The following is a 13,617-nucleotide window of genomic DNA, read 5'->3' on the forward strand; positions in this document are numbered from 1 at the left end:
CTGTAAGTAAAATAAGGGTCATGTTCCAGAGAGAACCATTAGAGAGAGAACCATAGAACCCTTACCTTATAAGGCAGAGTTCTGCAGCAGAACTTAAGTATGAGTTAGGGTTCTGCAGAAGAACTTCACATGCAAAAAACGTCAATATCTATGTATTAGATTTTAAAATTATTTTTGAACACACACAACGATGAAAAAATATGAAAAAAACATGTATTTTGATTTAGATCCTAAAAATCTATTTAAAATTTAGGGTTCCGCAGCAGAACCTTAGTGGTTCTATGGTTCTATTTTAAGGACTGGTTCTCTCTTGAGCGCGACCCAGTAAAATAATGCTATGTAATTTTCTTTAACTTTAAGTTTCTAAATATTAAAATTTGAAGTTTTTTGTGCAGGTTAAACAAGGTGTAAATGTTGTGACAATGGATTTGCTTAACAAAATTTGTGATTGTCGAGTATTTCAGTTAACCGAAATACCTTGTTCACATGCGATAGCAGCTATACATATAGCAGGCAACAACCAATCCATTTTGTTTCTGATTACTTTAAAAGGGATAGGTACTTAAAATCTTATAGTCAACCTCTGGAGGCCATAAAAGGAGAGGAGTATTGGGAACTTAAGACCACTGATCCATTGTTACCACCTGATATTCTGAAACAATTAAGAGGTCGTCCAAAATTGTCAAAACTGGCATATACCTGCATCCAATTGGCATTTAAAAAAATTACAAATAAAAATTGCAATAATTTCAAAGTGGCTTAGAAATGTAATTCATGCAGGATTATACCTCTCGTTTATGATCCATGCGTTGAAGCTTTCGGACATATTATTTTCCACATTGTCCGCTTTTGAGGTTGTTGCAAAGTGAGCTTTAGTCCAAGATTTAGCATCAAGGTTCCTGAGCTGGTCATAAGCAGGTCTTGAATGTTTTGCAATGGCATTCATAGCTTTCTGATACTGCACAGGGTGTGTGGTCGTTGCTGCTAACCAAAATGTCTTTCTTAAGATCATAGATGGATATTTTTTCCTGAAATTGGAGTATAAATGTCGAGTGCAGAATCTGTGTTCTGCGCCTGTCATGTAATCTTTCTTTGCATTTTCCAGGCCCTACAAGAAGTAATTTAAATTAAGTTAGATCTGTTCAACTTAAGCATAATTAATATATTATCATTAATATTTTCTACATACAGAAATTCTATTAAAATATTACTTTAATCATATTTTGAAGGAGCTCATGTGTCACTGCATTATTCTGGAACCTTGCCATTGCATACCAACTTTTGTAACATATATGTGATGCTGCTATGATACTTAATCATGCGTAAACTACTTTCCTGATATTTTTTCTTTTATAATAGCCAAACAAGAACAATATAATAGGTTATAAGCTACAGATAGTCCCTAACATTCAATGTACAGTAGAACAAATCTATCTTATTTTTGTAACCAGACATCTTTAGAAGCAATAAAAAAGATAGTATCTTCTGTTGATCACTTATGATGGTAAGACCATAACCATAACCGATATTCAAATCTTCAACCAGTAGCTCCAAAAACCAACCCCACGAGTCCGTACTTTCACTCTCCACGACAGCAAACGCAATGGGATACATCTGATTGTTACCATCTCGTCCCACGGCAGATAGTAGCTGCCCTCCACACACCGTTTTCAAAAAACAACCGTCCAACCCTATTATAGGTCTACAACCAAGTTTCCAACCTTCCTTCAGGGCGTGATAACATACGTACATTCTTTTAAACTTGGCTTGAGAATCCATATCCATCCTGGTTTTTATAATCGAAATAAAATTAATTTTTTTTTTAATTTCTTGGTTTGTTTTATTATTGTAGTTTGTTTTATTATTGTAAATGTAAATGTATTTATCAAAACAAAAATTTATTGATACAAGAAGGAGTTGTGTAGAAATTCTGGCAATATGAATAATACATAAAAAGATATTATCTTAATTCTTAAAGGCCTCCTGAATCCACTTTTTCCCTATTTTTTCTTTACTTTTTTGTATATAATCTAGCTTTTATTTGTTATTTTCTTTATTTATTGATAGGAATTCTCTTGTTAAGACCCTATGAATCGATTAAAACATCAGATTCAGACTAGAACCACAATGATTCAATAAAAATTCTAACCTAAGCTAAAGGATTCTCTGAGTAAGAACCTTTGGATCATCACTTATTCCACGAATAGATATAATGACTATAAATCGAAAGAAAGACTTGACGAAAAGACAAACCTTTCTTTCGATTTAAAAAGTACAATTCTTTGAAATTTGGAGTCCGGCCGCGAGGTCTGATTATTAAGTATGAATCATATTAGTTCAACTATTTCTTAATCTATTTCATATATCTGTGTTCCAGATACTAGACTAAATACTAACTTGATACCGTTTTCACTTCAGTGACCAACTTGATACATAAAGCCCACTTCAATGACTAACAAGATAATTAACCCTTAATGTAAATTGATGTATCAATAATACTATTTATAATTGTGATTTGAATTATGATTAAGAACTCATTTATATATGGATTAGTTGTGTTTATGATATATTGAAGAAATATATATACATTCTTTTTACAAGTATTTTGGTTTTAAATTAAAAAAAAATATTTTTCTGAATTATGCGGTCAATTTTATGTAAAGAATTTTATAGTAGGTAACTAAAAAAATTTAAAATTATTGCGTACACTAAAAATTTATAATCTACACCATTTATGATTATTCTATATTCTATAATTTTTTTTCATTTAGGTTATTGTATTATAAAATAAAATATTTTGATCGCTTATATTTATAAAATTTTGATTTGCATCTCATTATCTGACTAGTATTAGTTAATACTAACGTGACATATATGTGAGAAATAAAAATTTATTAATTGAAATCAAATTTTGATATATTAATTTAGGAGTGCTAACGGGTGGCGAAGATTTTGAGTTTCGAGAGTTGACTTCGTTGAGCTCCATATGTTTCATCCAACCCATTCAAGAATCGGAACAACCTTGATTCCTCCTTTATTTGGTCCAACGCCTTCATCAACTTTTCAATCTCCGTGGTCACTTCAGTAATGACAGGCAATGCATTCATCGAATCAATTTCCTCCCAAAGGCTGCTCATGTTAGTGAAATAATCACTCACTTTTGAAACATTTTGTTTAAGATTAAACAAGTCCCTGTTCAGCTTGTACTTCTGAGAGCCATTAGTTAACGAAAAACGCTTCTCGAGTTGTTTCCGAATGTCACTAGCTGTGTTTATGAACAAAACAGAAGACTTGATATTTTCAGAAATGTTGTTATGAAGCCATGATATCACCATGTTATTGCAGGTATCCCATTGACCAGCTTCCACGGCGTCTATTGTGCTCCTTATAACAGTACCTTCAACAAACCCTAGCTTCCGTTTTGCTGAAAGTTGAATTTCGAAGGATCTTTTCCAAGATCTGTAATCTCCCGCACCTTGTAGTTTTGGCACACTGATTGAGAGAGGTGTGTTAGATGGGTGTAAAAAGAGAGGATTCTGGAGATCTGTGAATGATAACTTTCCAGTCGCCATGAGTGAATCTGAGAGAATATATGAACTGTTAGATATAATTGATGATTACTAATGTTCTTAAAGTTTGTTTTAGAACAGGAGTGATCAGAGTTTAATCTGGAAGCTGATCAGAGTTTAGTAAAGTCTGACAGAGTTTGATAAAGTCTGACAGAGTTTGATAAAGTCTGACCAGAGTTTACATAGTCAAGACTCGTCAGAGTTTACACGTGGAAAGAGCTCAGAAGCGGATATACTTCAAGGAAGGATAGAAGCGGAGGAGTGATTTACTGACTATGGAAACTAAACAGAAAACTGGAGCAATCTTTGATTGATAGAATTCATAGCAGATTTATAGGATATCAAATCAGAGATTGATTTTGTAACTGTGTCTATATAAACACAGATTAGGGTTACTCTAGATGAGTTGAGTTATCGAGTATATTGTTAAGAACCCTAGCAGCTCTTAGTGATACAATATAAATCACTGAGAGAGTTTTTGTAACCATAAAAGCTTTGTGAATATAAGAGTTTACTGCTTTCAATCTCTTATATTGTCATACTGTGTTACAGATTGTGATCACTATATCAACTTATATAGTGAGTTTATAGGACCTAACAAGTGGTATCAGAGCCAGCTCTGTTAAGATTACTACAGTGAGATCTTAAACACAATCATGTCTGAAAAATCACAAGCTTCATCCTTTAGAGTTCCAATCCTTAAGGCATCTGAATATCCAGTCTGGAAAGAAAGAATGATCATATTCTTAGACTCTGTTGATCCAGAATACCTTGACAGGATTTATGATGGACCACATATGCCCACCAAGCTCTCTGTTGGGATTGCAGATGAACCTCAAAAGATGGTTCCAAAAGAAAAGAAAGATTATACTCCAGAGGACATCTCATCTATCAGTAAAGATGCAAAGGTGAAGCATCTGTTGCATAGTGCCCTTGATAATGCAATGTCAAATAGGGTGATTGGGTGCAAAACTGCTAAACAAATCTGGGATGCTCTGGAAACCAGATGTCAAGGAACTCAGGCCATTAAGAAAAACAGAAAAACAATCCTTACACAGGAGTATGAGCACTTTGACTCAAAATCTGGTGAGTCCCTGACAGATCTGTATGACAGATTTGTCAAACTGTTGAATGACTTATCTCTGGTGGACAAGGAATATGATCTTGAAGACTCAAACCTCAAATTCCTTCTAGCTCTTCCTGAAAAATGGGATTTGAAAGTCACTACAATAAGAGACAATCTTGATCTTGGAGAAATGTCTCTTGATGATGTTTATGGAAGACTGAAGACTCATGAACTTGAAATGGAGCAAAGGAGCAAACGACATGGAGGAAAATCAAAGTCCGTTGCTCTGAAAGCTCAAGAGGAAGCTGCTAAGAGCAAGGGAAAAGCTCATGTCACAAAGTCTGACATTGAGTCATCAAACTCTGATGACTCAAACTCTGATGTTCCCTCAGACTCTGAAGAAAGTGATGATGAAATGATGCAGTTAGCAGCATTGATGGTGAAAAGCTTCAAGAAGTTGGCCTACAAAAAGTTCAACAAAGGCAAAAGTTTTTCAAGGAAAGACAGAAACTCTGACAGAGTTTATGACAAGAAGAACTTCAAGAAGAATGAGGGCAAAGAAGGGAAAGCTGGAAAAGCTGACAAGTATACCTGTTTCAACTGTGGTGAAAAGGGACACTTTGCATCTGAATGCAAGAAAGCCAAGAAGGAAAAAGAAAAAGCCTTCATCACCAAGAAAGGAAACTGGACAGATACATCTGATTCAGAAGAAGAAGTCAATTATGCTCTGATGGCAAACACTGACAACAACTCTGAATCTCCTGCTAAGGGCAACAGGAAGAATATTCTAGTCTTGGACAGTGGATGTTCAGGACACATGACTGGAAATAAGGCCCTGCTGTCAGAGTTTGTGGAGAAGGCTGGCCCAAGTGTTTCTTATGGAGATGGCAACATAGGAAGGACTCTGGGATATGGCAACATCAATCTTGGAAATGTCATCATATCAAATGTAGCTCTTGTTCAAGGGCTAAAACACAATTTACTCTCTGTCAGTCAAATCTGTGACAGAGGATATCATGTTGATTTCTATGAAGAACACAGTGAGATAGTAAGCAAGTCAACAGGCAAAGTGGCAGTGATTGCTCACAGACATGGGAATATTTATGAAATCCACTTGCCTACAAACTCTGAAGGAAAAGAAATCTGCTTGTCTACAAGGATCTCTGCAGAAGAAAGTTGGAAGTGGCATAAGAAGCTCTCACATCTGAATTTCAACACTATAAATGAGCTTATAAAGAAAAAGCTTGTGAGAGGACTCCCTGAATCACTACTCACATCTGATGGATTATGTGATTCATGTCAAAAGGCCAAGCAGAGAAAGACATCTTTCAAGAGTAAGACTGAATTCTCAATAAAGAAACCATATCATCTTCTACATGTTGATCTATTTGGACCAGTTAATGTACCATCCATTGCAAGGAAGAAATATGCTCTTGTCATTGTTGATGAGTATACCAGATACACTTGGGTATATTTTCTTCACTCTAAAGATGAAACAGCCTTGCATCTGATGGATCATGTGACACAACTGGACCATGGATCTGAAGACAAAGTGAAGATCATTAGAAGTGATAATGGAACTGAGTTCAGAAATTCAACAATGGAAGAGTTCTGCAAAGAAAGAGGTGTAGTGCAACAATTCTCTGCACCTGGTACACCACAGCAAAATGGTGTAGTTGAAAGAAAAAACAGGACTCTTATTGAAGCTGCCAGAACTATGCTTGATGAGGCTAAATTGCCTACTTATTTCTGGGCAGAAGCTGTTCAAACAGCTTGTTTCACTCAAAATGCAACCTTGATTAATAAGCATGGCAAGACCCCATATGAGATGGTGAAGAAAAAGAAGCCAAATCTGAAGTATTTCCATATATTTGGGTGCAAATGCTTTGTCTTGAAGACTCATCCAGAACAGCTTACCAAGTTTGACTTAAAAGCTGATGAAGGCATCTTTGTAGGATATCCTCTGATAACAAAGGCCTTCAGAGTCTACAATCTAAGAACCAAGGTGATCATGGAATCCATACATGTGTCATTTGATGACAAGAAAATCATGGGCTTAACAGATATGGATGATCATGAAAAACTGCATTTTGAAAATGAAGAAATATTCTCTGATTCGATAAACTCTGATGAACAGCCAAACTCTGACTGTGAACAAGATACAGCAAACTCTGATGAAAATTTACAAGTTCATGATGATGAAGCACTTGCTGAGGGGGAGCATCAGAATGTTTCAGACTCTACCCAAGATTCATCAGAGAATGCTGACTCAAACTCATCAGAGAATACTGATTCAAACTCTGATAGCACAAACTTAGGGGGAGCTACAGAGAATAATCAACAGAATCAGGAGAGCTTGGATCAAGGGGGAGGATCCAATGATGAAAATGGTCAACTTCCACATGCTAGGAAGTGGACAAAATCTCACACACCTGATTTAATAATTGGAAATCCAGAAGCAGGTGTGCAAACAAGGACAGCTACAGCAAATGAGTGTTTACATCATTGCTTTCTGTCACAAACAGAACCTAAAAAGGTGGAGGAAGCTCTTCAAGATGCTGACTGGATACAAGCAATGCAAGAAGAGCTGAATGAGTTTGAGAGAAATAAAGTATGGACCCTAGTACCAAGACCTAAAGACAGATCTATAGTTGGTACAAAATGGGTGTTCAGAAACAAAACTGACAGTGAGGGTGTCATTACAAGGAATAAAGCAAGGCTTGTGGCAAAAGGGTATTCACAACAGGAAGGTATTGATTATGATGAGACATTTGCTCCAGTTGCAAGATTGGAGGCAATCAGAATCTTTCTGGCCTATGCTGCTCACAAGAAATTCAAGGTATTTCAGATGGATGTCAAAAGTGCTTTTCTAAATGGGAAACTGGATGAAGAGGTATATGTTGAACAACCTCCAGGCTTTGTGGATCCAAAGCATCCAGACTATGTCTATAGATTGGACAAGGCACTTTATGGACTAAAGCAGGCTCCAAGAGCATGGTATGAAACTCTGGCTCAATTTCTTCTTGAGAATGGATTTACCAGAGGTACCATAGATAAAACTCTATTTTATTTGAATCATGGTAATGATCTGCTTTTAGTTCAAATCTATGTTGATGACATTATTTTTGGCTCCACTAATGCTAAACTCTGTCAAAGATTTGCCAAGCTCATGCAGTCCAGGTATCAAATGAGCATGATGGGGGAACTCAGTTATTTTCTGGGTTTACAAGTTAAACAGACTGAAGATGGGATTTTTATAAATCAAGCCAGGTATACCAGAAATCTCTTAAAGAAATTTGGTATGCAAGACAGTTCAGCTGCAACTACTCCTATGGCAACAGCAACCAAACTAGACAAAGATACTGGTGCATCAGTGGATATCACAAACTATAGAGGCATGATTGGATCTCTGCTTTATCTGACTGCAAGTAGACCAGACATCATGTATGCCACATGTCTATGTGCAAGATTTCAGGCAGATCCAAGAGAGCCTCATCTGATTGCAGTAAAGAGGATATTCAGATATCTCAAGGGAACCACATCATTGGGATTATGGTATCCTAGAGAATCAGATTTTAGTCTAATTGGATACTCTGATGCAGATTTTGCAGGTTGCAAAATTGACAGAAAAAGCACAAGTGGGAGTTGTCAATTTCTAGGTGGAAGACTAGTTTCTTGGTACAGCAAGAAGCAGAAGTCTATTTCAACATCAACAGCAGAGTCAGAGTATATAGCTGCAGGCAGCTGCTGTGCTCAGATTCTTTGGATGAAGAATCAACTGTTGGACTATGGGTTAGCCTTTTCTAAAATTCCTATTTATTGTGATAACCAAAGTGCTATTGCTATGACAGGAAATCCAGTTCAACATTCTCTGACAAAGCACATCAGTATAAGATATCATTTTATAAGGGAGCATGTGGAGGAAGGAACCATTGAACTTCACTTTGTTCCCACAGAACAGCAGCTAGCAGACATATTCACCAAACCACTCAGTGAAGCAACCTTCACAAGGCTGGTAAATGAGCTAGGAATGATATCAGGGACTGAGTAAACATACTGGTCAGATCTTTCAAATTTCAATTGTCAAATTACCATATGTATTGCTCACAAATTTGCCATGATATACTCTGATTGATAAAATCTGATGACATTCTCTGATCGTCATTCTCTGACGATATTCTCTGATGTTTGTAAACTCTGAATCTTGATTAATAATTTCCTTTTTATTTCTCTGAGAAAACAAACCTGTGAAGATATTATGAAGCATGATATGAATTAGTAATCATAAATCTCAGTTCAGTTCCTTAATCTTGTTCTCAATTTTGTGCTACTACTTAACACTATATGCATATTGATATCATTGAGACTCTATTATTTCACATATCTTAATTATAAGTGAGACTGACCAATTTGCATTTTCTCTCAGTAAATTAGACAGTGATTATAAACTCTGATGATATATACACCCCTGCAAATAAAGCATGGTACTCCTTTGAGATCTTAGATGTCTATATGACAGTGACTGGGAAGACCCAAACACTTACTGGTATTAAGTAATTGCCAAGATTTTATAATCTATGGTGACCAGTCACAATCTCAGATTACTGGAGAAATACTGTTGCACATTAATATTTAAAGGTCGTGATTCATTTACACTGAAAAGCGTCCTTTAAAAAAAAAAAAAAAAAAAAAGGGGGGGGTTAATTTATTTTACATTTCTCCATCAGAGTATGCCTATTGTCTATGTCTTGAGAGTTTAAATAAATTATTCTTGTCTACCTTATAATTACGAAATTGTGAAATTCCCTAGTCTCTGATCTCATATGTTCAATCACACACATAATTTCACAAGCACATTATTGAGCTATAGATTTTATGACAAACTCTGATTTTCTGATGAATGTTCTAAAAAATCATGTCTTTATTCTGAGGTACTTAGAAATTTTATTTTCTTTGATGTAAATCTCAGAGTTTAAAATTCGAGAGATTTAATCTTGATTTTTTTAAATCTTGTACATTTCAGGAGTACAAATATTCAGAGAATATGAAGGGAGTATTTCAAACGGATGTATTGTTAGTGGGTTTACATGAAAAACATTTTAATAGGAGAACGTGTAATCAGCATTTATAACTGCACTGTTTTACTGCGCTCATAATGATTACTTTCTTTTCTCCATGCCACTAACTCTCGTCCACCAGTTAAAAACTGACAGGTGTCCATGTGAACAAAGAGACGTGCGTGTACAGCTACACAAAATCTGAAGGGTTTATCACATCAGATTTTATTGCTCATTATTCTCTTATACACTCAATCCCTACACCCACTCTCTTCACAAACTCTTACTCTCTTTTCTCTGAAATTCAAATCTTCTCACACACATTTTCTCAAACACCTTTCTCTACTCACAAACTCTGTTATAATGGCCACTACAACATTCATCTTTGCAGGTGTGGAATTTGTCACCAATAACCATGCTGCTATCCTAAACACTGCTGACGCTCCACGGGATTATCATCCTATGCAGCAATTTCTGGCACAAAGTACCATTGCTACCGCTCTCACAGCTCCTGCCAGACTCTCAGGAAGCCAGATCATAAACTTCTGGAGGACGGGCAAGTATGACAATGGTGGTGAAGATGGATCACCATCGATTGTGTTTTCATATGAAGGGGAGGAGTATTTTGTTACTCCAGCCACAGTCAGAACTGCTTTCAATTTGCCAGAACTGGACACTGCTTATATCACAAATGGGGATGCAAATCTGAGAACAATGATGACTGATTTGGGCTACAGTGAATCGCTTGACAAATTGGGGCAACTAAAGCGACCAGGGCTCAGAAGAGAATGGAGTTTCTTTTTCGACTGCATCACCAGGGCATTTCAAAAGAAGTCTACAAACTGGGATGCCATTCCAATGGACATGCTGCAGATTGGGTATTCTCTGATCTACTCTACTAATTTTGATTTTGGTAGATTAGTTCTTAGAAATATTGGTGAAAGAATGCATGAGAATAGAAATGTCATATATTTCTCAAGATTCTGTCAATTATTGTTTAATGCTACTGTTGGAGAGGTAGATTTTGATGTTGATGATGAGATCAAGCCATTCAGGCTTCATAAAAGAGTGTTTAAGGACCTCATCTCCAAGGATGAGAAGTATCCAATGCAAAGACCTCTTTTAATTCCAGCTCAAATTAGAGCTAGGATGAATATGCCACCAGTACACCAACAACCTCAACCTCCAGTCTCTCCTACAAACCCTAAACAACCCAGAACCTCTGCATCTAAGTCCAAAAGGGGTGCAAAGTCTGATGCAGCCCCTTCTACTGCAAAAAGAACAAGAACCTCTGTTGCCACACATGTTCTGAAACCAAACACTGATGAGCAGACAAACACTGATGAGCCAGTAAACTCTGAGGCTCATTTAAACTCTGAGGCTCAAGTAAACTCTGAGGCTCACTTAAACTCTGAAGCTCTAAACTCTGAGACTCCTGTCCACACTGAAGCTGCTACTCCTCAAAAGCAGAAGAAAAGAAGAAGACTTGTTGCAGCATATGAATATGATGATCTTGAACCTGCACATGCTGTAAACTCTGAATCTATTCCTACAACAGTCTCTGAACCTGTTCAAGCAAGTCCTCAAAAGCCAGCTCGATTCAAAAGAAGGGCTCAAAAGCCTGCAAGAGCAAAAGTTCCAATCACTGAAATAACAGACTTCACAGTTGAGGAAGAACAAACACCATCAACTACAGTAGCTGAAGATTCTCAAGCTCTGATGGTGCTTCCTATCACAGCTGTTCCTCTGCAATCTCCTACAGCATCTTCCACTTCATCTGAGGTAGATGAAGAAATTGTTTGCAAGGAACCTATCACAACTGAAGCTGGAGCAAATATGTCTGATGTACATACTCCAGTATCTGATCATGGACCCTCTACTCAAATTCCTACTTCTCCAATGAAAATTCCAGAGGGTGCCATAGTTCATGATACAGCTCCAGACAACTACAGGTCTGATGTAGTTGATGAATCTGACAGGGTAGCTATGGAAGCTCTACAATCTCTTGCTCAGACTGGTAAAGAGCCTATCAAATCACAGTCTGAAGCTAAAGGAAAACCTGCTCAAGATAGTGTGGAGAAAGTTGCTGATCCTGTTCCTGATGCTGACAAAGCAAACTCTGAGGCTGATACTGAGGATGATGATAGTTCCTCTGAAAATGATGGAAATGATGGAGTTCCTTTGACTCAACAAAAGTGGGAGTCTACTAGCCAGTATACTGCCAGGCTACAAACTCTGACCACAGACTCTGAGCCCCTTCCCAGGGATCTTCAAGTTGATCCTCCAAATGAAGTATGGGATAAACTCTGGCTTAGTCATCAGCATTCTCTGGAGACAACTAAAGCTGAAGAATTTTTGTCTATGGCAGAGAATAAAATTTCAAACTCTGATGTTATGTCAAGCCTCAAAGGCACAATTCTTTATCTGAAGACATTTCATCCTGCTCATGCCCAGACATCTAAATCAATAGATGGTCTAAGAACAGAGGTAGCAAAAGTCAAGGAGACAAATGAGTTGGAAAAGAAAAGGACCATGCTTCCTCTGAAAGAGAATGTACAGAAGCTGGTAACTGCCAATGAATCTCTGGACAAACGGATGACCACGATTGAATCCAATCAAGAGAAGATGTCCAAACAGCTTGAAGCCATCCAATCTTCACTTTCTCTGATCACATCCATACTGATTCCTGATGAGGATGATGTCAAAAAGGGGGAGAGAGTAGCTCAAGTCAAATGCAAGTCTACTACTCAAACTCTGAAGAGAAAGAAGAAGGGTGATGATGATGATGCTGATGATTTCACAAAGCACAAGAGATTTCAAGCAGGGACTGGTGGAAGAGTTTCAAACTCTGACAGTCAAAAGCAATCTAAGCAAAGCACAAAGTCTGCTTCAACACATAATTTCACATCTGGATCTAAGCAAAGACCAGTGGCTGGATCAGATAAACCATTGACTGATGAAGAGCTTGCTAGATTGGTTTTTGAACAAGAAAATCCAGAAGCCAATTTGGATTTGGAGTTGATTGCTGCAGAGGAAGCTGAGTTAAAGAAAGAACATGTTGAAGCTATAAACTCTGGAAAGATCCAAAAACCTGCAAAGTCAACTACCAAGCCAAAAGAGAAAGGAATATTGATAAAGGAACCTACTGTTGCTGATCAGAGTTTACCAGTCAAAAAGGTATACTCTGAAGATGAATATACTTCCAAGGGCAAAAGCAAAGTAGATGAACGTCTGGAGAAAGGCTGGGAAAAGAAGAAGTCTACAACCTCTGACAAGGATCAAGTTGTAAAGGAAAAGAAATTAGAAGCTGCAATCTCTGACAAAGCTCATGTTGCAGAACCTCAAAAAGAAATATTAACCTCTGACAAAGCTCAAGTTAATAAGGATGCAAAAACAGACACAGCCTCTGACAAAGCTCAAGCTGTGTTTAAACCAACAACTACTCCACTGGCTGGATTTGCAAAGCCTACTCTGATGACTGAGATAAGCTTTGAAAAGGGCTCAATTCAACCAATCTCTCATCGTAAGGCAGGAAGAGATAAAGGAGGGCTGGGATCCAAATATGAGAAATTTGATCAGAGTATAGGATCAAGACCAGATGACCCCTCATCTCTCTGTGCTCCCAAGACTGGAGTATTGCAAGACAAAATGGACAAGCTTGATTCAGTCCAGTTGGTGAAGAATGACAGAGGAGATAATATTCTTATCTACTTCATGTCTGATGGAACAGTGTTTAGAGTACTTGAAGCAGATCTCTATGCTAAACACTGGGAAGCATTGAGATATGTCTCACACATATTTCTTGTGAAGAACAAGTCATGCCAACACATCTCAAACCTGCTCAAGGATCAAATCAGAAGAAAGATGGGAATTACAGGAAATAAAAATGCTGGACCTTTCATTCCTAAATACCTCAATCATAAAG

General features: G+C 37.2%; 1 protein-coding gene across 1 annotated transcript; it reads right to left on the reverse strand.

Moving 5' to 3' along the window:
* Positions 1 to 2,933: 2,933 nt before the first annotated feature.
* On the reverse strand, positions 2,934 to 3,572 carry LOC108204001 (uncharacterized). Its single transcript, XM_017373239.1, has one exon. The coding sequence runs from the start codon at positions 3,570 to 3,572 to the stop codon at positions 2,934 to 2,936; it is 639 nt and encodes a 212-aa protein (XP_017228728.1).
* Between the last annotated feature and the right edge of the window lie 10,045 nt (positions 3,573 to 13,617).

The sequence above is a fragment of the Daucus carota genome, chromosome 2 (assembly GCF_001625215.2).
Source record: "Daucus carota subsp. sativus chromosome 2, DH1 v3.0, whole genome shotgun sequence".
NCBI classification, from domain to species: domain Eukaryota; kingdom Viridiplantae; phylum Streptophyta; class Magnoliopsida; order Apiales; family Apiaceae; genus Daucus; species Daucus carota.

Bases quoted from the DNA above. Each gene is read 5' to 3' on its own strand.
- LOC108204001 (XM_017373239.1), bottom strand. From the start codon at position 3,572: ATGGCGACTGGAAAGTTATCATTCACAGATCTCCAGAATCCTCTCTTT.